Source organism: Eutrigla gurnardus (assembly GCF_963514095.1).
Source record: "Eutrigla gurnardus genome assembly, chromosome: 4".
Classification (NCBI taxonomy): Eukaryota; Metazoa; Chordata; class Actinopteri; order Perciformes; family Triglidae; genus Eutrigla; species Eutrigla gurnardus.
In genome coordinates this window covers 19,421,284-19,445,578 of record NC_139918.1, presented here as the reverse complement: position 1 = coordinate 19,445,578, position 24,295 = coordinate 19,421,284, and the positions used below count along the sequence as shown (strand labels likewise).

The 24,295-nt window shown below is 43.1% G+C and overlaps 4 protein-coding genes across 7 annotated transcripts; 2 read left to right on the top strand and 2 right to left on the bottom strand.

Moving 5' to 3' along the window:
• Positions 1-922: 922 nt before the first annotated feature.
• Positions 923-4,534, top strand: LOC311012125 (protein HGV2-like). 2 transcript variants are annotated; one of them, XM_084007461.1, is made up of 14 exons: positions 923-1,054; positions 1,172-1,272; positions 1,476-1,556; positions 1,657-1,772; positions 1,878-2,180; positions 2,287-2,366; positions 2,449-2,525; positions 2,626-2,699; positions 3,134-3,322; positions 3,431-3,603; positions 3,711-3,782; positions 3,898-3,990; positions 4,079-4,209; positions 4,367-4,534. In XM_084007461.1, exons 2-14 carry the CDS (start codon positions 1,172-1,174, stop codon positions 4,371-4,373), a joined length of 1,497 nt encoding a protein of 498 aa, XP_083863587.1. In that variant the 5' UTR covers positions 923-1,054; the 3' UTR covers positions 4,374-4,534. The 2 variants fall into 2 exon arrangements, with proteins under 2 accessions (XP_083863587.1, XP_083863586.1); XM_084007460.1 differs by having other exon boundaries at positions 2,281-2,366.
• A 1,521-nt stretch (positions 4,535-6,055) lies between these two features.
• On the bottom strand, positions 6,056-17,206 carry gpbp1l1 (GC-rich promoter binding protein 1-like 1). Of its 3 annotated transcripts, none has more exons than XM_084008113.1 (12): positions 17,076-17,206; positions 13,846-15,182; positions 13,253-13,367; positions 11,468-11,597; positions 8,916-9,244; positions 8,486-8,561; positions 8,181-8,377; positions 7,901-8,044; positions 7,216-7,371; positions 6,964-7,088; positions 6,776-6,878; positions 6,056-6,671 (listed from the first exon to the last, which is right to left on the bottom strand). In XM_084008113.1, exons 3-12 carry the CDS (start codon positions 13,310-13,312, stop codon positions 6,501-6,503), a joined length of 1,491 nt encoding a protein of 496 aa, XP_083864239.1. In that variant the 5' UTR covers positions 13,313-13,367; positions 13,846-15,182; positions 17,076-17,206; the 3' UTR covers positions 6,056-6,500. The 3 variants fall into 3 exon arrangements, with proteins under 3 accessions (XP_083864239.1, XP_083864238.1, XP_083864240.1); XM_084008112.1 differs by lacking the exon at positions 17,076-17,206 and adding an exon at positions 16,815-16,970; XM_084008114.1 differs by lacking the exon at positions 17,076-17,206 and adding an exon at positions 16,853-16,867.
• Positions 17,207-17,422: 216 nt separating this feature from the next.
• On the top strand, positions 17,423-18,710 carry LOC311012648 (transmembrane protein 69-like). The gene is made up of 3 exons (XM_084008227.1): positions 17,423-17,558; positions 17,760-17,805; positions 17,932-18,710. The coding sequence occupies exons 2-3, from the start codon at positions 17,767-17,769 to the stop codon at positions 18,640-18,642; spliced, it is 750 nt and encodes a 249-aa protein (XP_083864353.1). The 5' UTR covers positions 17,423-17,558; positions 17,760-17,766; the 3' UTR covers positions 18,643-18,710.
• Positions 18,711-19,705: 995 nt separating this feature from the next.
• ipp (intracisternal A particle-promoted polypeptide) lies at positions 19,706-24,034 on the bottom strand. Its single transcript, XM_084008228.1, is given in 10 exon segments — positions 19,706-20,894; positions 20,978-21,198; positions 21,428-21,550; positions 22,064-22,201; positions 22,296-22,463; positions 22,584-22,739; positions 22,863-23,082; positions 23,310-23,521; positions 23,615-23,974; positions 23,977-24,034. Coding segments are annotated over 10 exon segments (1,866 nt in total). The 5' UTR covers positions 24,020-24,034; the 3' UTR covers positions 19,706-20,669.
• Between the last annotated feature and the right edge of the window lie 261 nt (positions 24,035-24,295).

Here is a 24,295-nt window from a genome sequence, read left to right as displayed (position 1 = left end):
TGCATCCAAGAAGATTCCCAATCAATCTGATTGTCTCTGATTGAAAGAAATGTGAGCTCAATGAGCTGGGGACTGTTGTGTTGGTAGATTTTACAGGAAAATTATAGCTGTTGTCTCGAGGGGTGAGAGAGTGAGGAGGATTAAGCTGGATTGTCTCAGTGGGAGGTTGATTTGATATCAGGTCCAGACATGTCTTGATGAGGCGTGTGTGTGCGTGTGTGTGTGTGTGTGTGTGTGTGTGTGTGTGTGTGTGCTGCTGTCATGTCCTGCTGTGACGGGACAGGGATCGCCCAGCTCCCCTCTGAACTCCTGCTGGCTCCACTTTGTCCCCATATACCACCGTCAACAACCCATTGACTTGAAAAATCAGTTAGGCCTAGTCGTAGTAGTTGTTATGGATTCACAAAATGTTCACAATCAAATAAATTAGACATGATGAAGTAATTAATCATATTCATAAATACAAAAAAATCCATAGTATAATCATGACGTGGCAAGAATCATATAGCCCATTCGTACAACTCAGCAATAATATATATAATCTTACTTCCATCCCTATTATTTTCACAATAACAGAGATCATTGCAGGTCTACATATTCATTTCGTAGCATTAACCAGTTTAACTGGCTAGTCTGCCTTGTTTGTCATGACATCCAGAAAAAAAATGAAATAAAAATGACCTGCAATAAACTGTTATTGTGAAAATAATCAATATTAGATGTTATTGTAATAGGCTGAGTTTTCAAGAATGTATTTTTTTTTCGTATTTGTGTTTTAATTAGTAACATTATTTCTTAATGTGCAATTCGTTTCATTTGGATACTGGGTTTAGTAGAAGTGGGAACACTTGCAGTGAACTTGCGTTGGTCTAAATGTGCTCTGTGCCTTTAAGAAATCTCCCGCGCTGGTTTACAGACCCGACAGAAATCGACCGGAAAAAGGACAGGATTATTTCGCGCCAAATTGAAACAACAGAGCCGTCCCCTCTGAGCTGCGGAGACACAAACCAACAGACGCAGCTTTTAACGATTCGGCTGTCATTTCTCGGACAAAGTATGTGTTTTGTTAATGTAGGACTGTTCGTCCACGTAGAAGGCGGTCGGTGTTGTGTTTGGGTTCGACTTTTGGGTCGTAATATTGATAATTGGTTTTCTCTTATGTCCGGTTTAGATGGAGGAGGCCAACAAGCTAATCGGCACGGGCAAGAAGCAGCTGGTGATGGGGAAAGTGGTGGAGGCGGTGGGCGCCCTGCAAGAGGCCTGCGGCATGCTGTGAGTTTAACTGTCGCACAAAAGAAACCGCTGGAGGTTCAAACTCATTAAGTGTGACAGCAGCAGCTAACTAGCCAACTACATGTTAGCAGTGACGCTTAGATGTTTTCAAATGAACCTGAGAACGACCGATGTGGGAAGAACAAGTTATATGTGTGTCGATTTAAAATCTGAAATGACAACTTGATAGTGCTTTATTTCAGGGCTAAAAAGTACGGAGACACAGCAGACGAGTGTGGAGAGGCTTTCTACTGGTGTGGGAAAGCTCTGCTGGATCTGGCACGGTAAAAAAAAAAAAAAAAAATCATGACTAGAAGTCTCATCAGTCGTTTTGCATTTCGGAAACTTGTGAAAATGTACACCTAAATGACTTGATTGTTGTAGGATGGAGAACTCGGTCCTGGGTAATGCTCTGGAAGGAGTACCGGAAGAGGAGGAGGAGGAGGAGGATGAAGAAAAACCCAAGGACTCTAAAGTTGACAGCACAGAAAACATTGATGGTGGGGGACTTGTGTACATTGTGGCCCTTCTTGTGTTTTGTGGATTTGTTTTTACTATTCGGGAAGCAGTTGACGCTGCTCATCCTGTCTCTGTGCCTTCAACAGAGAAAACCAGAGACGAGCTGAGGGTTCAGGTGTATGACGCCATGGCAGAGAAGAAAAACGAAGACTCGGGGGAGGCTGAAGGGAAGCAGAGCGGAGACGCACAGAAGCCGAGTGAAGAAAAGAAGGATGGCGTAGAAGAGGCTGAAGGCAAGCAGAGCAAAGACGCACAGAAGCAGAGTGAAGAAAAGAAGGATGGCGTAGAGGAGGCTGGTGATGAGAAACGGGAGAATAAAAGCGAAGACGAGACGGAAAATGACAAGGAAGCGGAGACAGAATCAGGAGATAAGGAAAAAGAAACGGAAGGTGATTTCTCGCTTAACTACGGACCTTGATTGCAAATGGCTCTCTGATGGTTGTAATGATACGTTGTCCCGTTTTATCTAAACGCATGTTGTTGTTTCAGATGGAGAGGAGGAGGAGGAGGAAGGTGATGAAGACATGGAGGCTGACACAGAAGAGCAAGGCGAAGGAGACGACGCTGCTGAGAAGGTAATTGTCCAATCGTTTTCAAGGACGCGTCAAAACGGGCTTGGCTGAACGTGTCTTGAATCTGTGATTGCGTGTGATTCAGGACAGTGACGACGAGGAGGTGGGCAACCTACAGCTCGCCTGGGAGATGTTGGAGTTGGCTAAAGTCATCTACAAAAGGTAACGTGGTGGAAACACCTGCTGTCTACTGAGCCATGATCAAGGCTTTAGCTACAGCATCCAAGTTAACCGACGTTCCCCTTTTTTGTTTTAAATCAAGGAAAGAAACCAAAGAGGACCAACTCATGGCGGCCCAGGCTCACTTGAAACTGGGTGAAGTTTCATCTGAATCGGGTACAAGTTGCTCAATGAATCTTCAGCTTTGCACACATTTAACTTTCTTGAAGACGTAGGCGTTCAGTGGTCAAATAGTTCTTCATCCTGCTGTTTTTATAGCCTTCAATGCTCATAAAATCTAGGTTGTTGAGACTGTAGCTCACACCAGGAAGTTTGTGTATCAAACGTTAAACGTTAAATGTAGCAGTCAAGGGCAAACCAACTTTCTCATGCAAACTGCAATGACAGTTATGGGAATATTCACTATTGTTCAATATATTCTGAAATAATACATGCTAAACAACTATAATCCACAGATGAATCAATGAAAATAATTAAGTTTCAACATTAAATACTACTTTCAGACTGTACAGTAAAAGATGTCTTTTTAAATCTAAAATTGCCTTTGTTTCCTGGTTGAAAAATGTATTGAGTTGTTGCCTTTCTTCCAGGGAATTACACGCAGGCGTTGGATGATTTCCAGGAGTGTCTGAAGCTGCAGAAGAAGCACTTGGACTCAGACAGCCGCCTGCTGGCCGAGACTCACTACCAGCTGGGTGTGACCTACAACTTGGATGTCCAGTACAGCCAGGCCATTGAGGCACTGGAGAGCTCCATCTCTGTCATTAAGAGCAGGCTGGGTAAGTGAAAGTGTGGCAGCCGACCCCCCCCCAAATGTACTAATGGCTAATATGATCAGTGCCTCCATGTTTTGAAGTGAACACCAACGCTCCCACTTTGTGCCGCAGACAAACTGCAGGAGCTGCTGGACAAGGCCGAGGGCCCGGAGGCTCTGCCGGATGAGAGGAAGGAGATGGAGGAGCTGAAGGCTCTGCTGCCGGAGATCAAGGAGAAGGTGGACGACTCCAAAGAGGGTCTGAAATTAAGGAGCACTGCTGCTGAGGCTGGAGAGGACAAACTGGTGAGTTGGGAGGGGTCTGTGATGTCAAAACCATGCATATCAATAGAGGCTGCAGGGATGGTGTATATTTGTGTATATATTCAAGCGGAGTTTTAATGCATTGTCAGGATGGAGGCTCCACTTCCTCTGCGTTCCCTGGCTCCACCACACAGACTGGTGACTCCTCATCCACCTCAAAGGTAAGTCACATACTCGTACTAAGTGTCTGGTGTGCATATTATGAGAATGTTAGCTTGTTGCCTACATAAGAATGATTTGATTGGCTTAATGATATTCTTTCTTGTCCTTTTTTAGATTAGCAGCATATCAACCAACAAGGTCAGTTCCTCCAACGGACACGCCTCCAAAGCTGCAGTGTCGGACATCTCCCACCTGGTCCGGAAGAAGGTGACGGAGCTAGATGTTTCATTTTAAATGGAATCCAAAAGTGTCGCAAAGCATCGTCTCATTTGAACGAACCCGACTTGTATTTCAGAGGAAACCAGAGGATAGTCCAGTGAAGGAGGGCACGGTGAAGAAGTTGAAGCAGAATGATGGTCAGTCCAACGGCGTTCACAAAGCCAACGGAGACACTAACGGACACCCTGACAGTACTGAAATGAAGAGGTAAGAGGTGACACCAGAGGCCTGGACTAGGAAGCAGGATTTGGGCTTAGTGAGGTAACTTCATGGTTATGGGTTTTCAGTCCTACGACAGTGGTTCACTTCTTACTGGTGTACGTCGCCATGGTAACTTACGCTGCTGTTTTCTTTTCTCTTCCAGTCAGTGAAGCCTCCAACCAAGAAGAGATTCACCAAAGTGACGAGATCTTACGGTTTCTACGCTTGTTTGCTGCTGTAAATGTTCATTGTTTTCTATGCCTGTTGTGATGTCGGTTTTTTGTTCGTGTATGTTTCCTATAAAGTTCAATAAAGTGTATAATTTGATAAACCCTCATTTGGTCATACTGATTTTGAAGTTTTCCCTGAATGACTTGCTTACCCAACACCATAAATTGTTTGTTTTTGTCGTTTTCTGCCAGAAAATGTGGTTACAAATTAGATTTTCAAAATAAATTAACCTTTTAGTGTCCTACTTTCAACCTGGGAATTGCTTTATATCCTGAATTTGTTTAAAATTCGACCAACTTCACTGTGGAGCTTTAGCTCATCACCCTAAATGATGCGAGCGCTGCCTTTTTAATACAGAGGAGCATTCATGCATCAGTCATTCTCAATGGTAACGCTGTACGAGAAGTTCATATTCTCTCTCGATTAATTGAAATGTTTTATTTGCATTATTTATCACGGGTCTACGCTTTGTCATGTGGGTGTTAATTTGTTGAATGTTATTGTAGAGTTAACGTTGATGGAGCAGGAAAAGCACAGCGGTGTCATGGTCGCCGTCTCAGTGAAGCAGCATGCATGTGAGCAGGTCCAAGAGACTGACTGCAATGAAAGCAACCTTACTAATTAAAGTTATTGATGACACCTGTGCATCCTGCATTAACAAGCCAGCGTGTCTGCTGTGAAGAAAAGTCCCAACTTTGACCTGAATTGTATTTGTTGTTCAACTTTTAGACCCACTTCTACGTTATTCTGGGGATGTCTGGGAGGTTAGTAACAGAAATGATGACAGAGGGGTCAGTGATGTGAAGGTCTCTTTTTAACATAACTTAAATCTATTTCCTCCAGAGATAAAACCTCACAGCAGGCGTCGGGAGAAAGCCACAGATGTAGATAATTATATTAATCAGGTGATAGTCTCATGCATGCTGGAGTACTGAGACACCTAAAGGGAACAAAGTCATCGTTAATTAACACCTGTGCATTTTCCTGCTATGACAAGTCAAAATGTAACAGAATTTCAATTTCAAAATGAAGATAAGATTACACTTTTACGCTCGTCTACATGAGTGGAAAACTTTAAAAAGCAACTTTTCTTCACAAGGAGTTTTTCTCCCCGATGTACTAATACTTAAATCAACATTATTAAACTCTCATTCCCTGTAAAACATTTAATCAACAGTTTTTTCCAAAACAAAACCTGATTTCAAATGTAATCACTTGTATATAAGTAATTTATGACTGACTTCATGAAATAATGCTTTTTTCTACATGGTTATCTCTAAGTAAGGCTCTTAATGTGTTTCTGCATTACATAAACAACAAACGGTTATAGATAATTTATCTGCTCTTATTCCAACTATAAGGAGAAACATGACCTTCCAAGTCTAAAACAGGCACCAGTTATATTCAGCACTAGTAACAACATATTAAAGCTGGGAAACTACAGCTGCGTTTGTTGTTCTTCATAGGAGACATAATAATCTTTACAAACAAGATGTGAATATTCATAATCTTGCCATTCGGTCAAGAGTCAAGCACTTGCCAACATGGCTGTGTAGGATCAACGTGGAACTGATTCAGACAAAGTGAATGACATGTGGACAAAAATACCACAGTAGCCACGTTCATATTGAAACATATCAGCTTGCCAGGAACCAATTTTTATTAATATCATTAATAATGTGTCATCAGCATCATCAATGAAATGAGTTAGTCTGTTTAAAGCAGAATCAAGTGTGCATTCATTGCCCTTCTTTTCTTGATGAACACGTCAGTTCCACAAAGCGAGGAAGAAAAAGGAAGAAGGGGAAGGGAGGGTGGGGACAAAGGGCAGGGACTGCAGTGAAGGAGGAAACGCAGGGAAAAAGACGTCTGGCGGAGCAGGAATCTCCCCCTTCACTGGGATATGATTGGTTTTTCCCTTGTGCAAGAATGACAACAAAAAAATCAAAACAAAAGAAATTCAAAATGGTGCTCTAAAAACAAAGATGAGAGGAAGAGGGGGGATTGCTTGCTGGGATGTTGTGTTGGCTGTTGTGTGTTTTTTTTTTTTGTTCCATAAAGCCACGTTAGGATTTGATGCAGTCGTCGTCGTCGGAGCTCTGGCTGCTGCTACTGGTTTCGGACTCGGAGCCCTCCTCGACGTTTGCCTCCGCCACACTCCTCCAGGGGGTGAAGTGGAGGGTCACACCCCGCGCCCTCGGGAGAGCCCCATTCCTTTGCATGCCATTCCTCTTCAGCTGGGCCAAAGGACACAGACAATTAGCGTTGTGTAAATGAAGATGATTCAGCAGCAAAAACCAACACGGGGGATTCCACAGACGAGCTTTCTCGGAGCGCTCACCTGCTCAGTTTTAGTCTGGAACTCTCTCAGCTCGTCCTCCGTCAGAGGCAGGAAGTTGTCATCATTTTCCGGATACTCCTGCCAGCCCATGGCCTTCAGCAACCTACAAAAGCATGGCAATTTTTCTGTTCAGGTCGTTGTTGTGAGAGTGGGAATGAGAGTGTGTGTGTAGAAGAGCGGTGTCCTACCTGTGCTCTGCCTCCAGGGAGCTGGACAGGTGTTCAGTGTCTGAGTCACTGAGGGAGTAAGACAGACCATTCTCGTGGCAGACTTCCTCACTGTAGGCTTTGGGCTCTGGGGTGCTGCTTTCACCCTGGGAAAAAACACAGACAACACACTATAAAAAAAATCCTCCAATCGCAAACTTTCTGACAGTCAAAAGTGGAGTAATTTTTGCAATATTTAGCGGTTTATGAGGATTAAGTCCAACCGTTGCCTACCTCTCCTGATGTTCCTGGGCTGCTGCTTGTCGTCAACTCTCCGGTGCCCTCGTCCTTCAGAGCTCGCAGGAACTCGCTCTTGCGGTCCGGACCACGGCGCATCAGTTTAAGCCTCGACGGGGCAATGTCGATGGGAGGAGTCGTGCTGGAAGGGTGCTGTAGGCGTGACGGTGGCACAGAAAGGGAGAGAGGGACCAGGAGAAGTCATGAAAAGACAAATATTGTCTCAATCAAGACACCAACATATCTATGAAGTCAAATGTATGCTGTAATATTTGCATTTGCAGCATTCAATTAGCATGAATGGCACATTTAGCGTTACCTCCCCTGTGTTTTTTAACATAACAGTTTATGACCATAGATATGATTTTTCTACAGTGGACAGCGCGTATGCTGCTGCAAAAAAAGGCAGACTTCATGTGGACATGTGAGTCACAAACCAAACCAACGCATAATTACTATGTTCAGATAAAACCTGTGATTTACTCACACATGCATGCAGCCATAAAAGTTTAACACAGACTGCTACACTGGAACTTTACACGTTTGGTTGCCGTGCCGTTGTACATGTTAGTAGAAAGTCTGGGTAAAGCAGTGCATCATGTTGGGGGTTGGGAAATCCCTAAAAGCCGGTTGTAATTACAGACATGAATTTATTCAGTCGTCTTTTTCCTACAGTCCTCACTTCTTTCGGGGTGTTGTGCTGTGGTGCACTGACTGGGGTGTTGGGTTTGGCTGCAGAGACGGGGCTGGTGAAGACTGAATCTCGGCCTGGCATGTGAAGGCCAGACTTAGTGATCTCTCTACCACTGGATTTCCACTGGGTGCTCTGGAAAAGAGGACATGTAATGAGTATCTGTCACGAAATGACAGACTGCTTCCATTACTACTTAATACAGATGTGCTTTATCCATTTTTCTTGCGTGTCTGCTGAAATACATCACGAAATAATTTGACGGTTGTACCTTGGTGGGGGCCACAGCAGGCTTTGGGACCAGGTTCTTGTAGATGCTGGAGCCTGCAATAGGAACTTTGCTGCCGTTGGTGGGTAAGGCGCCGGCAGTGGCAAACCCCGCAGAGAAGGCTGTGCTGGGGTCCTCCTTGGAAACCTTCTTGATAACCAGCATTTTGGACACCATCTGTTTGCCACTAGGGGGGTTTTCTGGAGCAGAATCAGTGATGAAATGTTACAAAGTTGAGGATGAGAAACTATCAAACAGAGCTTAAACAGTGAATCGTTTATTCAAAAGTTTAAAATCAGATCCCTTACCCCACACTCCAGCATGTGGGGCCACTGCTCGCATCGGAGTCCCAGGCTTTCCAGTTGTTTCAGGATTGAGGGAAGGCTAAAGAAAAAAAGAATACCATTGCGTTTTAATTTTGTATTTTCATGTTAAGTTGCTGTCAGGAATAAACCTGATGGCTCATTGAAGGGAAGGTCTCGTACATTTTGTATCAGAAGAATATGGGGAGAAAATGGAAAGTGAAAATGTCTCCGACATTAGTTTTGATTAACTACGGTCAAGTGCAGAATGACCAATAATTATAATTTTCTGCTTTCTGAATCTTCTATATTAAATGATCCAAATAGCTTTGCTGCTGACTCAAAGTTTCTTATCATTCATCAGAGTTTAGTCAAGAAGAATTATGTCAAGTTGAGTAGCATGTTTAGGAAAACCCCATGAAGGTTAGCTACTCACAAAGTCCTCTTCCACGAACTTCAGCTTGTCGTCCTTGCCATCTTTGCGTTCCTCGTTGGGAAACTTGTCCTGGTACGAGGTGCCCTTGCGGGGATGAAAGTTGCCATTGCGCTGCCGGTGCCCCACCTGCCTGTCCCTGTCGACCCCTACCCGCTTGGGGTGGCGTCCCTGGTGGTGGTGGCCATCCTGGGCACCCCGCGGCGCTCCATGCCAGCTGGGTGTTTCCTTCCAACAGGATCCCCCTGCCAGCCCACCATGCCCTCCTTTGGCCACCCCCGAGTCCACCGAGTCATGCCTCAGAAGCAGAGAGGGTTGCTGCCATCCGTCACCTCAAGAGAGAAACAACATACAGTGTATTTAAGAATTATGTCAGTGTGCTTGACTAAGTTTTAAATATCAGGGATTTGTGGCTTTCACAGATCACACTTTCTGAAATAACATCTGAACAACTTTAATCTGTCACCCGGTGCAAAAACATTGACAAACTCGGACCAAGAGCTAATGAAATCCAAGCCAATCAGTAGTTCTATTACAAGATAGTTTACTGTTTTTGTCATGCTGGCGCTAAACCGCTAAACTTCTGCTTCCCTGCTGGTTGGTTTGGCAACTAGAATAATGTTAACTGAGCCACTTTGTTTTTTTCCAATGTGGAAAACAAAGAAAATATTGAAATACATTTCTTAATAACATTCTGTATATAGAACAGTATATATAGAATGGCACTGGACTGTGGATATGTAAAATGTGTGATATCCTCAAGAGTCAAATTCATGATGAGGCTGACTCAAGTATATTCAGTCCATTGAGATATGTCAAGATCATCGTTTAACTAAAAAGACAATTGCTAGAAAACCTTGAAGAAAAAACAAACAAAATGAACAAATCGGAGCAGCAGAAGACATGAAACACAGACATTAGTAATCCCTAAATGGCTCGAGCTAGTGTTCCACTTTGTGAATGTTTCCATAATTACATTAATTCAGCTTAAGTATTCCTTCAGGAGAATGAATGGAAATAAGTCTTAAAGTGTTTCACTTTGGCTACCAGGGCACTATAGATAGCAAGGTGAGCATGATGCTACTGATGTCATGTAAAAGGAAGCCTCAAGAAGGGGGTAGGACTCCCACACAGCCTTTCTGCTGCCTGCAACGCTGCTACAACAGCACCACCATCTTCTGAGCAGGTGACCTCAATTGTGTCATTATCAACTACAGGGTTTACAGCCTCTTTCAGTAGACTGAAATGAAAGCACAAAATAAAAGACCAGCAGGATCATTTGCTAGAATTTGGCATAAATGGTTTAATGAAATATTCCCGGCGTTAATCCCAATAAAAGGGCCCCTTTACTACATAAAAGACACCATTCAATTAGTATCCAAATTCTACCTGTCCAGTCTACACAAAGCCACCTATCAATGTTATAACCACTAACCTGCTCTGACAAAAAGGCCTACTGCCACTTTAAAACACATTCTAGCCAAATCTCTCTCTCCCTCTGTCCTTGTGATAATAAGTCTCTAAAGACTGAAATTAGCCGTTGTTCTACGGCTCATTGAAGCAACAACTGAGCGCCTCAAGTTTCAAGTTTGTGATCTCTGTTCAGTTCATCCACTGAATGATCTATGTTAGTGATAGAGTGGGTCAGACACTGAAGACAATAACACATTGCTAGTGTTAGGTTATGGAGAATTGTTAGCTAGGGGTGGGGATATCATTCCCCCAGGAGAACAAGCTGCAGCTAAAAAAACCTCATCCATCCTCTAAAGTGTGACAAAGACCCAACAACGTCAGTACAACTGAGATATACAACACTTCCGAAGGTGAAAGCACATGGAGCGCTTTGTCAAGACGGCAGCAAGACAGCATCGTGTCCCGTTTACTTTTGGTCCCCACCAGGGCATGATATTGTTATTTTAAAAAGATCATATTGTGACTGAAGTAATAGAGAATATCTAACCAACAGTTGCTATACTGTTATAGTTGTAACTAAAGGTGCAGAAGTCATTCTTTGGCCAAACAGCTTCAGGTGCAGCATCACCACCCTCTCAACAGATGAAGGCCGGCACTGACAGACTGAAATCAGATTTGTGAAGCTGGGAAACAGATTCACTTTACTATACAAGTGTGTGTAAATGAAAGGGGCTTAAATCTCATCTAGATTATATCTGGATACGAGACACTTTACAAGGTAGCAAGTTAATTAAGGACATGGTCAGTAGAAGACTTTAATCAAAGGATGAAATGAAAAGGCCCTATACACCATAGTCCACCTACAATGGTGTTTCCACTTATATTGGGTCTACTTAAACTGGACAACTTGCAGATTTTCATTTGTATACATCTATATAGTTTGGTGACATTGCACAGTTCCCAACAAGGCCTTTAATATGTATTTCTAGCTGTGATTTTGTCAGACAACCTAGCACTACAGCGTTACAACATTCAGTTACTAAACTCATCACGGCTTAATTTGTTCATGTGCACACATTCCCACTGTTGCTGTAACAACAGTAAAAGGCTCAACAACAGTAATGACTGCTCTGAACCGTTACCTGCTGGAGCGCGCAGGGAGCCGTTGTTAAAGAAGCCATCAGACGAGTTGTGGCGGCGGCGGCTCACAGCGTTTCTGCCGTCTCTGTGGTGGTGGGGCTCACCTTGTTTCTCAAGGTTGGCAGCAGGGGACTGGAGGAGGACGGAAAGGGACATGGTCAGTCAAATAGGGATTCTACACTGAGAGATGGTGGACGATGAATCACACGGCAGGGTAAACTGATGGCACAAAAGAACAAAACTACACAAACATCAAGTTATCTTATATGAGCAGCGATCCTCTACATACTACGAGTTCCTCTCTTTCTCCCTCTGAAAACTTAAATACCTCTAACTGAAACTGTAAATGTGGGGATCTATTGTTAGGGAATGAAAGTGACAGACATTATAGGAACTGAAAACAATCTTGGAATGCTTTATCATGAGAAATGTTATTGTTGTGGAAGAGATCCTAAAGTCGCTGCACTGACACAGCTGCGTTTCATAACGTCATCTGCAAATGCTCAATGCCATCCGAATCATCAAACGCTCGTCATCAGCTGAGGTTCAAACACCAAATAAGACGGAGGCCTTCAGCCTACCCTGTAAGCCTCATCGAGGATCGTTTTAATAACTTCCACAGGCAATACAGCAGTGTAATGTACAAAAAATGTAGGCGAATAAACTGCGGCTCCAACCATTACAAGTGCATGCAAACTAATCCCTGCAGACAAATTACATTGAGATGAAGTCATCCGTCAGCAGGACAGTGACTGTGCACGTACTCCTCTGTCGTGACTCTGAACACTCTTGACCTCCAACTTCACTTTCAAGACGCAATATTTTTGGATGACTATTTGTGTTTTTGTACAATATTCAATCTGGGTTAAATGTGGCAGACGCAGATTGGTTCCAGACCCCTAAATGGCAGCCACATCCGAAATGATGCCCAGCAATTAAAATAACTCTGCTGAAGTCAATCCGAAGCCCATGTGAGCGAGAATGAAGTTAGTGGTAAGTCAGAGACAATCTGGGACAACCTAAAGATAGGTCACCAGGTTAGTATAGTCAACAGTCTCAGCTGTGCTCATGATATTTGGTTAAAGAGCCCTGTGAGAAACGCCTTAAACATGTAAAATAGATGTAAACTTGGCTTTCTAACAAATGTTATCCAGCCAGCCTCGCTCCTCTGCTGCCAAACAGCTGCTGAATAAATAACACAATATCTAAGTTGAGCAGTCAGTGTCCAATAAATCTTCTTAATTGGCGCAAACATGTTTTTAAACGTTAATTAAACACAGCCTCCCTTTTGTTTCACTGGTTAGGCTCCATGTTATAGTAGAGATAATGCTTCTCCTACTTAATGCATATGCATATAGATATCAGATACCATTAGTTGGGTTAAAAATAAAATCCTCTATAACAAAAAATGGTCAAAAACAGTCAGAGTGAATAATGGAATGATTCCAAAATTCAATTCTGAACTCAAGAAACGTCTTGGATGAGAGGGGAAACATCTCAGAACACCTAAAGCAAGTCCAGTTGCATGAGATAAAATGGTCATAGGTCACAAAAACCTTCCACCAGTACATTGAGCTGTCATTTGATGTTGTTGTCTTTTCATGAAGCTACACAATGTGTTGACTGCACTATCACTCCCCGAGGCTTACTTGTCGCCGACTACACACAAACACACATACATACAAAGACACTAGTCCATCTCTATTACCATTTTTCCTTGTGATCAACTGGCACGGACTCAAATGCATACAAAACACACAGACACACGCAGACAGACAGACACACACCTTGGCAGGCTGGGGCGTGGAGAAGTTAAGCCAGGCAGGGACAAAGTCATGCTGCGCCATTTAGGTCCAGTGTTTCCGGTCAGTGAATCGAGGCATCAAACCTCATGGCCAGGATCTAACAAAAGAAATAGACAGGAGGAATGGCATCTTTTAAAATTCAGATTCAGCAAATTCAAGCCCAAGGACACAAATCAAACTCCCCTTCTCACCCATCCATCATTAATTTCATGTCTGTCTTTCTTTCAAGTGTTTTGTGTCCCAGCAGAAATACAATGCATATTAAAGGTCTCCCTCAAGATCCAAAAAGAGGCCTATTCTTAGCAGAAAACAACAAAGCTTGACTTGCTGCAGCTGTGCCTTGACAGCCCGGTTGACAGCCTGGATGTAGTATTATGTGATAAAAATGTATTTAGCTCATCATGCTTCACTTTCTAATTTTCCTTTAAAACCATTGTGTACAAACTGGTAAATTAACACCTGCTACCTACAAAATGCTGACAAATTACTTGTAAAGGCCCACACTACAGCAATTCATTTCATGGCTATCGCATGTTTGCAGTAACCAAGTCAGTGAGGTGAAATTTAATCACTACCCCAGAGTTTGTGGCTCTGAAGTCCTCTGCCTCCTCTCTCGGTCCGGCTGGGCTTGGTTCCTCAGGCCTGTTGGCACTGATCACAGAATGTGTGCACTGACAGACGGGGAGCAGCACGCAGACAACTCCCTCTCCACCTCCTCCAGGACAGCACAGCCCCTTTCCCCAGAGGCAGATCCCTTCGTCCAGGGTGAAACACTGGGAGATGGGTCAAAAGGTCACAGGAATGATCTGGAACGGCAATCCAGAGAACTGGCCAAGCAGGAAGCAGATTTTGAAGCAGAAGTCTGTGAAGGATCTATTCTTGAACCAGATTCCAAACAGATCCTGTGTGGGGGGGGGGTCACGTCGCTGAATTCGGACTGGTACCGTTTTCCAGTCCAGGTAATTCTTTCCCAGGCAGATTGAATCCTTCACCAATTCATTTTGCGCTTAATCTCAGGAGTAAGATCGAAAACCTGATTTTCTTAATGGCAAAATGAATCGGTTTGATGGGCGATGCGTCCCAACGATGAGGAAAAGCCAGGTTGTCTTATTATTAATATAAGGTAGAAGTCTGTGGAAGTAGTTTGTCCTGGAACATGGACAGCAGTTCGTGTAGCAGTTCCACTTTGACACCAGATGAGGGGGAAACAGAGACGTGTTGTCCTGCCACACTGTCTGCCAGTATGTGTTTACACTGACGCACCTTTTACCGAATCATTGTAATATCTACAGGAACACATGCAGAAAAGAAAAATGAGCTCAGAGAGTCTTTTATTGGCAATGGAGGTCACTGACAACCACTGCTCACCTCATTAAACTTATGAAAAAGACTGTCCGAGTTTGAAGAAAATAATGCTCAAAGGTTCAAAGTCACATGACAGTGAAGGAAGAAAAACCCTATGTTACATTGCCGTCATTTTCAGTTTTGGTTAGTGAAATAGAGATGCTGCTGGATGATGCATTATAATGCCGATTTTATCTTTATACGTTTTAAGATCACATTTGTAAGATGCCCATTTAATTATATGTGGTTTTCTGATTGAAGCAGATAGAGGGTATAGCCCTGATTTCATAGATATGCAAGCTCGAAAGCTAAACAAAAATCTTCCACAAGTCCAAAGGTCTTCGTGTCATATGACCCACACGAGTCCATCAACAACCTTTCCGAAAAAGAAATCCTAAAGGAGAGCTCAATCAACGTATTTCTTCGGTCGAAAAGTAGTATACGTCCAAAATGTGTCAAGCGGGTCTTTTCTTCCTTCCTTAATTTGTTTCGTTCTCACGCATGAAACTTCAGCGGTGCAGTTTTCTTGCAGAGGGTTCACTGGTATCTGCACAGGAACATACTGGACCTGCATTAGAAAACAAAAAACAGCCTTAATTCAGAAAAGCATCTCAAAGTTCCAGGTTAAAAAATACACAAATCCTAACACACTGTTGCCAGTTTATTCAATACAGTTTGATCAACTAGGACACATTTTTACTGCAAACAAACAAGAAAACCCTGCCTTTTATTAAAAAATAATGTTTGTTTTTTGTTGAAAATTTCTTAGAGAGGTGATGAGTTGAGTGTTTGCTGATTTTTGGCTTTATTAGTGGTGCTGTTGAATTGCATTGTGAAGTGCAATATTGAGCTAACCCTGTATCAGTTTGTTTACCGATTTAAATGGGGTGGACAAATCACTGATCAAAATATTAGAAAACAATGCATGCAAGATAATGTAACAGCACAGATGAAAGCTGCCAAATTAACCATTATGTTGAATCAACACCTCTCTCTGACAGATTTATTGCAGGGCTGTTGCATTAGATTTAGTTTGTGTTCTAACTCCAACTAATACATCTGTCTCACATTTGCCTAACGTTAACCAATATCTCCCTTTATACCTCTACTGTGTTGCTGCAAACAGCAAAGAGGTTTGTCAGACATTAAACCCCAAAATAGCTTTCAATTCAAGAAGCTGCTTTTGACACTTCAAATACATTTTGAGAGGCATAAGAGAAAACCCCTGACTCAGTGATCTCAGAACAGTTTTCACGCTGAAAGCTGGCTCTACAAAAAAAAAAAAAAAACATATTGCGTCGGCTTTGGTAAATGAAATATTTATAACAGTGTAAAAATAACTCGAACACTTTCTTCCTTGGTACTTCTCCCAGACTGCTGCGCATCTTAACAGGCCTGGCAGTAAATACAATGCTGGATGAAACTGAGGTTTACAATCTCATCACTGATGCTTCAGTCCTACGCCGTGTTCAACCATGCGATACAGTACAGCTTAAACCAAACAGCTAAACAAACTGAATCCCCGCGTGCACACATTGGGGGGCTACCGTAGACTCCTTTACGTATTCCCACCGAACTATTACGTAACAGCTCAACATCAATGAGTTTGCCACGGACACGGGATACAATGTGCAGCACAGACATTTAACGTTGACGCTACTACACCGTGAAACAACACACAGACGAATGGCGGCAACGTGTTATTTTTTGTTTTTGTTGCAAAGTAGGCAGTTCAACGTTGCTGTAAGCTTTAGGAAACCCACATGTCCACAAGCACTCCAGCAGACAAATGCAACATACAGTAGCGTTACATGCACGTTTCACTAAGCTATCTAAGGTTAGCTGAGTAATATGATATATTAAATCGCATCGAAATAAATTCCGGGGCAACGCGGCCGTGTTTGTAGCTAAATAGTCAACGTTAATCAGTAACTAAGAACGTTATCAGATCTGTCCTAACTCTGCTGCTAGCTAACTCTGCTTACTTAGCTAAGGTTAACGTTAGCGTAGTATTTGTTAGCTAATAGCTGGCGTTACCCAGCCTGTTAAGTAACGTTAGCCAACGAAAACTACTAGGTAGATGAAATTAATCAATGCAGTTATGGAGCTGAGCAACGTAGAAACATGTTCATTATGCCCACTGTAGCTGAAACTATCAATTTAAGCAGCTGTCACGTACATACAATAGAGGTAAACAGACCTGGCTTCGTTGGAACAACACAGTTTCAAAATGGCTACCTTAGCAGCGGCAGCACACATTCATCAACTTGCTAAGTGCTAGCGAGCTAACTTGCAGTGTTGTATGGCGATACCGTGTGCCTTCTTCCAAGCCAGCCTCCAATAGACATTGATCCGGGTATATATAGAATCCGAATACATTAGCGAGATAGCACTTTTTCTCAACTATAGACTTATTTACTTATACGCTATTGATGTTTGTTTGGGTTTTCGGAGGACTTACCACTGGCGCTGGCACTGTGGGATTCGAATAGCCTCAATGATGCTACATTCAAGATCTGTCGCGATTATGCAACTTAACGAGGTCCCACTGTGTTTTTAACGTCGAACAAGATTTGCAGGCAGCGTCTGGAAATACATTTCTACTTAAATTAAACCATGTGCCCGTGTGTGAAATTATGACGTGATATTTTTGAATAATCTACAATAATATATAGCCTAGAACATGGTGTTGCACCTATAGTGTAATTCTGCCATCTTGAATATAACTTAATACCTCCCCCGCCACAGAGAGCCCAACGAGTCGATACCAGAACCAGTCTCATTCAGTATTTATTGAGACAGGTTTATAATCGAGCACCGATAGAATGGCAGCCTGCAAACGACCTTTAGTTTAGCTCGTTAACGTTGACTTTATAACCACTAACTGCATGCAGTTGTGCCTGCAATGGTCGTGGAATACTATCGAATGACAAATAATTAAAAGGTAAGGGTTGAGTAACTGTAACGTCTGTGTTTAATTGGTTGTTACAGTAGTATAGCTCAGTATTGCATCAGGTTGCGATGATGTATGCTAGCTGTTTATAGCACCGCCGTTAGCCTGGGGTGGTCACCTCATAGACAAAACTGCAGTGAGCTTGTGTTATGGGGATTGTTTCATTACTAATTAATAACGTGTCTTTTTCAGCTTTAAAATGTCTCAATTTGCATTTGGAAGACTCATAATTTCTGGGGTAAGGAATCAAACTTGACTTTTGATCAATGCAGCTTGCTTATTAATACATAGGAAATATTACTATACAATAATCTACTATATGTGACAGCATTATAATGCACTTCTATGATTATTATGTTCTCAGGTTCCAGTATGGAGATGTCTTCAGCAGATAACCAGAGGACCAAAGTACTCAACAACAGCACCTCAGCTGCTATTTTACTCTCGAGCCTCCTCGGTGTTAATGCCATCCAGACTAACTCCCTCCAACAGGTTGTTGAGCATCACGCCTGGGAGCTGGCCTGCCTCACGCCTCTGCCACGGAGATTCAAGAGGAACCCGAGAGAGAGAGGCGACAGCAAAGAGTTTCAGTTTGAGAGCCCTCAACCAGGCTCCCACACCAGCTCTCTACCTCGGTTTCTCGGGGCTCATTCCTTTCCTGTCTGCTCCTCTCCTCATGGCTGCCACACAGTCCTTCTACCCTGAACTGGGATATGCTCAAGTGGTCTACGGAGCTACTATAGTTTCCTTCCTTGGAGGTGCCCGCTGGGGTTTTGCCATTCCTGCCGGTAGTCCTGCTCAGCCTGACTGGATGAACTTGGGCAACAGTGTGGTGCCTTCACTTCTAGCCTGGCTTGCGCTGCTCTGCAGGGACAATATTGCAGAGGGAGCCCTGGTAGTTATCATGGGACTGGGACTCTCTCTTCACTATGACTTGACCTTGCTGCCTGGCTACCCCTCCTGGTTCAAAGCCATGCGAACTCTCCTCTCTCTGGTTGCCACCTTCTCACTGGTGGCTACCCTGGCAATTAAACAAATGTGTCCTGAGAAGAAGCTCAAAGGGATTGAGAAATGATTGAGGGTAGTTTGTTCTTTAAGCAATATGGACTCAATAAAATGTCAAATTAAGTGCAGATGAGCATATAGTCTGGTTTGTTCACACTGTACACCCAATCACAGCAGTAATTCTATAGTTTCATAATATTTTAATGTGTATAAATGTGGCATATCATTAAGAAAATGAATAACAGTTGCAAAATGGACAGAGATTTCTAGCTAGGTTGAAATATCCAAATGCCGAACAAAACAAATTGAACATTTATCATTTCTCAGAAAACACTCGTAGATTCACAGGTTTGCTGTGAAAAGTAAGTAAAGACAAAAAGTACCCTTATTTAATTGTGTTGGACTGTGGCAATTTTACAAGGTTCAAACTGGAGACGAGGGATAAACATTATACTATTTGCATTCCTTTCCATTGCTGTGTAACTGCAGACTGATACTAGTCAGTAAAGTATAGCTATAGCTGCTATTAACGTTAACATCCTCACAGATCTGTGTCTCCTTGTCTCGTTGATTATTCTATTCTGAGGAGTCAATAGAATATGATAAGAGACCTGAATATTTGATCTCTTAGTTCAGACAAGATGTTACATTTTGACACTTCAAAGGCTTTACAGTCAAAATGTATTGCAATGAGTTTTACTGGAGCTCGACACACAAATGTCAATGACCCCATGTCATTCGTGGGGCGGCTGTGGCTCAGAGGTAGAGCGAGTCGTCCTCCAATCGGAAGATGTTTAGGTAGCCACCAGGAACTATTCATACATCTATACACTGAGGAATCATCATCAGTGTGTGAATGTTGAGTAGCGTAAAGCGCTTTGTGTTGTTGGAAAGACTAGAAAAGCACTATAAATACAGGTCCATTCACCAATATAAAAGTTAAGTGTAAATCCATGGGTGCTGAGTTTAGTGGCAGAGATGGAAGTAAGTGATCCCACGGATGTCAGTGTGCTGTTACACCCTTTTTTAAGTTAATACATTTTAACCAACATAAAGGAAAAGGTAAGACGGGTTTAGTTTGAACCCAGCAAACACATAACTCTATGTGTTACTATTGAAAGGAAATAGCTACTGCTGTTACTGTGGAATGGCTCCCCTCGGTTGCAAATGTGATGAACTCCAACATCCAAAGAGGAAATGGATAACTTACCATAGATAAGGTAAACATGTCTTCATAGCCATGTGCATTGTCCTATGATATTGTATCGTATATACCTATAATATCGTATATCTCAAAATCAGCAAGTTGAAATGTAAACTGTAGCGATGTCAGGTACCCATGATGACTGAAATTATAAAACATCCTTCACTTGTATGGATTTAGTGTAAATAGTGATTAAGAGGCACTATTATTTACAGTATATTTATATACCATAATAATCCAGTAAAGATTACTGGATGACGCATTGCACTGGTGTGAAAACAGTGGTGTGCTGTTCAAGTTTAGAATAATTTACAGGAATCACTTAAGGAACTTGGGTTCCATCATTAAATAGGCTCCAGTGGTTTGATAAGTAGCAATGCACTCACCTTATTTCTTAAAAGGAAGAATAAAGAGGAAACAAAACAGAAAAAAACAGTGCTTTCACAACTTATCCAATAACGGTTTGCAGTGTTCCCAATAGACTCTACTTGAGAACAAACTCTGGTCCATCCAAGTTGGAACTCCTCCGGTATGAAAAATATCCTCAGAGCAAGGATCGGTGTTTTCACAACCACAGGAGAGGAAAACAAGTGTTCCCACTGGTATTCTTGTAAAAGTATATCGTGAATTGAAAATAAGGACACATGTTGCAGTACAAGCAGTTTTGGCAGTTTTCCAGTTTTAGGTCTGCTGTCGTATGTTCAGTAATCAAATGTTCTGGACAAAAAAAAAAAGGAAACATGTCCATAAATAAAATACACGATGGTGTGAAAGCCTACTTGAGACAGAAACACGTTTGTGTTTCTTAAGGTGCAGCTTTTCCTTCAGTCTATGCAGTTTTGGGATGATTCAGGTACTGATATGGACGTCCACAATTTGAATATTCCTGGCTATCAGAGCACAGCCAGCCCACCATCACAGCGGCTGGTGATCATGTTGCCGACTTCCGTCCAGCTATCCAAGTGAGGGTCATAGATTTCCACTGAGTCCACCGTCACCGGGGCGGAGAAGTCTCTGCTGGCGGCCCTCCCGCCGACGGCATACAGCAGCCCATTAACAGCCGACACCGACACGCCTGCACGAGCTGTAGACATCGGAGCCACCTCAACCCATTTCTCCTGGAGAGAGACAAGAGGTGAGGAGAATGTTGGGACATTGATATTACAGAAAACTGACTGAAAATCAATTTGTCTCACGTTACCTCTTCTGGACAGTACTTCTCCACCGTCTCCAGTGCACCCAGTGCCTCATTCCAGCCGCCCACAGCATAAATGCAGTTATTGAGGCAGGCGACGCCCACATAGGCTCGACGCGTGACCATGACGGGCAGGGCGCTCCATCGGTGGGAGATAGGGTCGTAAACCTCGGCTGAACGCAGCTCCATTCCTTCGTCACTGATTCCTCCAATCACATATATAAACCCTAGAAAGAAAATAACAGCACTTAGTTTAGAGCTACTTCACTGAGTGTCCGAGTAATCGGATAAGTCAAGAAATACACAGTAGTAAACTACAGTTAGAAAGGGAGTTCAGTGGCATTTCCAAGTGTGTGTGAAAAATAATAATAAATATTTTGAGAACACTGAGAAAAACACTATATTAAACTTAGAATATGCATTTGATTGTAGCAACAAAAAGGGGAAGGAACACACCTTGTAGCTCACAGCAGCCAAAGTAGTAACGAGGAACTGCCATGCTGCCAATGACCTCCCACTTGTTCTCCTCTGGGTCATATCGCTCCATGGTCTTCCCAATTTCAGAGCCAATCCAACCACCTGCAGAAGCAAAGTACGTCCATCAGCCTTTTGCTTCCTAGGACGCTGGTTATGAACTGAATTGCATTAACTATTAAGAATTATAATTTCACAAAATAATCTCGTTGAACTTTAGCTGTTGTTTGTCCTGCCATTTTCCATGTTGTTTTGTGACGATATTGATGAGAGTCTATCCAGCGGAGTCATTGCTTGCAATATTTTGTTTGCTGGGTTCAAACTAAACCTGTGTTACCTTTTCCTTTATGTTAATTAAAATGTATTAACTTAAGATATCCTGACTTTAGCTTGTTAGTAGAGGTCAAACTCCAAAAACACTGGATCCTACATTTCCCACAATGCAACTCTGGCATCTTTCATCAAACTTTCCCCAACTGGTATATGTCACTGATGTCACTTGAGTGATTTTGTGTTTCCAGAGGCTGAGAAGCACTAACCATGACTCACTTTAAAACTAAACTACCACTTGTGTTGCAGATGTTTTGGTTAAATGCGGTGCTACTGCTCTGTATTTACCAAGTGCATACAGCGCTCCGTGGCAGGGGCAGACCCCAACTCCACAGCGTGGAAAGTTCAGAGACGACACAGCAGCCCACTGCTTGGTCACTGGGTCGTATCTCTCAGTGCAGTCGAAAATCATTGAGTCTTTCTCCCCTGGTTAAAAAAAAAAAAGTCAGATTGATGATTGTTAAAGCTCTTTTGTTTTTGGGCGGTGAACATAAACACAAGACCGGCTCAGGTCCCTCACCTCCCACCACGTATATCATGCCCTCCAGTACTGCAACCCCCAACCCACTGCGGGCCTGGTGCAGGGACGACACGGTGGTCCAGTACTGGTTAAAGGTGTCGAAGCGCTCCACACAACTCAACGCCCGGCTGTCACTCCAGCGGCCACCCTGCAACCGAGTGTAGCCTCCTGCAATGAGCAAATAAGTCAAAGGTTAAGTGGCATTTCTGACATTTCCTATGTGGAACATCTCAGGTTCCGTCTTTTCAATCGACATTTTTATGTTGAAAAAGTGATTTGGAACAGAACCTATGGCATAGAGGTATTTCCTGGCTTTTCTTCTGGGTCTCATCTTGGCTGGTTGTAGCTGACTGTACATCTTATTTTCTTTGGGAGACTTTGTGACTTCAGTGTATTCCTTAAGCAGAGTCTGCAGTGCCACCCGCAGGCTGAAGTCTGTAATACCTTTAATCAACATTTCAAGATGTTGTTTACCATGTGCCACCTAATCAATTTGACAGCAATATTGTGAATGTAAATCAATAAGTATATAACATATAAAAGTGGGTTGCAAAATGTTTTCCTCACCTTCTATGTACTTGAACAGTCTCTGTGGGGAAAGCAGAGGAAAGCGGACCGGTTCCAGCACCTCAACTACATGCTTTTTCCTCTTTGCCACATCTTGGAGAACCCAGTCCATGGCTGCAGTGAATACCTGGTATTCATCCTCAATTCTCAGCTCTTCACTTCTCAGCAGTCTCACCAGCTGATCCTTCGACAGACCCCTGAACTCATCTGTGACACACACCTAGAGGGAAATAGTTGAGAGGCAATCTGTAAGGATTAAACTTGAACATTTGTGTGAGCTGAAACACCCTTAGCAAAATAAATGATTAAATTATTTTTGATAAGATACTGATGGGCTTGTCTTGAATAAGGATAGAATAATAACACATTTTACCTTTCATTTACAAGGGAATCACAGTAGAATAGACATAATAGAATGGCAGACAGTGCATCCTGATGTTTTCGTACCTCCAGAAAGTGAACATGGATGTAGTTCTCAGTGAACTCCAGCATGTCCATACAGGCAATCTGCTCTAGAAATTGAAAGATGCCCACGCAGTTGGATGGGTCCATGTGACCCTTGAGAAACTCTCCACAGATAGACACCACCTCGTTCAGCTGCAGCATGTCGGCTGCCACCATCAGCTCCTGGACGTTCTCCACTGTCACACTGATCATGCCTGATTGGAAAGGGGAGATATTTCCATATAGAAAATGATAGGAAACTACATAGATGTTATGGGAACGTTATGAAAATCAGGATGGATGCGGACCTGTGTATATGAAGTCCAGCAAAACCTCAAAGACTTCAGTTTCGACTCCAAGGATCTGCACCTCCTCTTTATCTGCCTCCCTCATCCCCCCGGAGAACAGAGCGGAGAAGTAAGGGCTGCTAGCAGCAAGCACCAGTCGGTGGACCTTGAAGACCTGGCTGCCAACCCTCAGCCCCACGTCGCAAAAATCGGTGCGGAGGCGCATCTTGTTCATCTGGGCCAGGATGAGTCTGGCGTAGCGGTCTGAGGCCAGCAGAGCCTGCTCGGACGCCTGGGTTGCCATGGCAGCTGCAGCATCACCACCACTACCACAGCCACTGGATGTTGACACGGAAGTGGAGAACATAGCAGCTGGGGTAGGTCCGTGTTAACATGGAGGCCCTCCTCTCTAGTGAGTCTCAGCATGAAAAACGACCTGAAAGACACACAAAGCTGATTGCATCAACACCGAAACACACAGAGATTCAATGACTCACTGGACTGTTGTGTAACAACAGAAAACTGTGGCAACGTCGGAAACATAATACGCGATAAACGTGTCGGTCTCATGGTAAAGTACACTGATGCAGTCATAAATAATTTACTGTACGTCTACCTGTTGCTATATCGACTAAACCAGCGCCCTTAGCCAGATATGCTAGCCATTAGACAGTTCGCCAGGGTCGACATCATCAACCATCA

Bases quoted from the DNA above. Each gene is read 5' to 3' on its own strand.
- LOC311012125 (XM_084007460.1), top strand. From the start codon at position 1,172: ATGGAGGAGGCCAACAAGCTAATCGGCACGGGCAAGAAGCAGCTGGTG. The intron at 1,273-1,475 runs GTGAGTTTAACT...GCTTTATTTCAG, and splicing joins CAAGAGGCCTGCGGCATGCT to GGCTAAAAAGTACGGAGACA. The intron at 3,604-3,710 runs GTGAGTTGGGAG...ATGCATTGTCAG, and splicing joins AGGCTGGAGAGGACAAACTG to GATGGAGGCTCCACTTCCTC.
- gpbp1l1 (XM_084008113.1), bottom strand. From the start codon at position 13,312: ATGGCGCAGCATGACTTTGTCCCTGCCTGGCTTAACTTCTCCACGCCC. The intron at 7,372-7,900 runs GTGAGGACTGTA...TCACGCCTACAG, and splicing joins AGCACAACACCCCGAAAGAA to CACCCTTCCAGCACGACTCC. The intron at 6,879-6,963 runs GTAGGACACCGC...ATGCTTTTGTAG, and splicing joins TCCCTGGAGGCAGAGCACAG to GTTGCTGAAGGCCATGGGCT.
- LOC311012648 (XM_084008227.1), top strand. From the start codon at position 17,767: ATGTCTCAATTTGCATTTGGAAGACTCATAATTTCTGGG. The intron at 17,806-17,931 runs GTAAGGAATCAA...TTATGTTCTCAG, and splicing joins GAAGACTCATAATTTCTGGG to GTTCCAGTATGGAGATGTCT.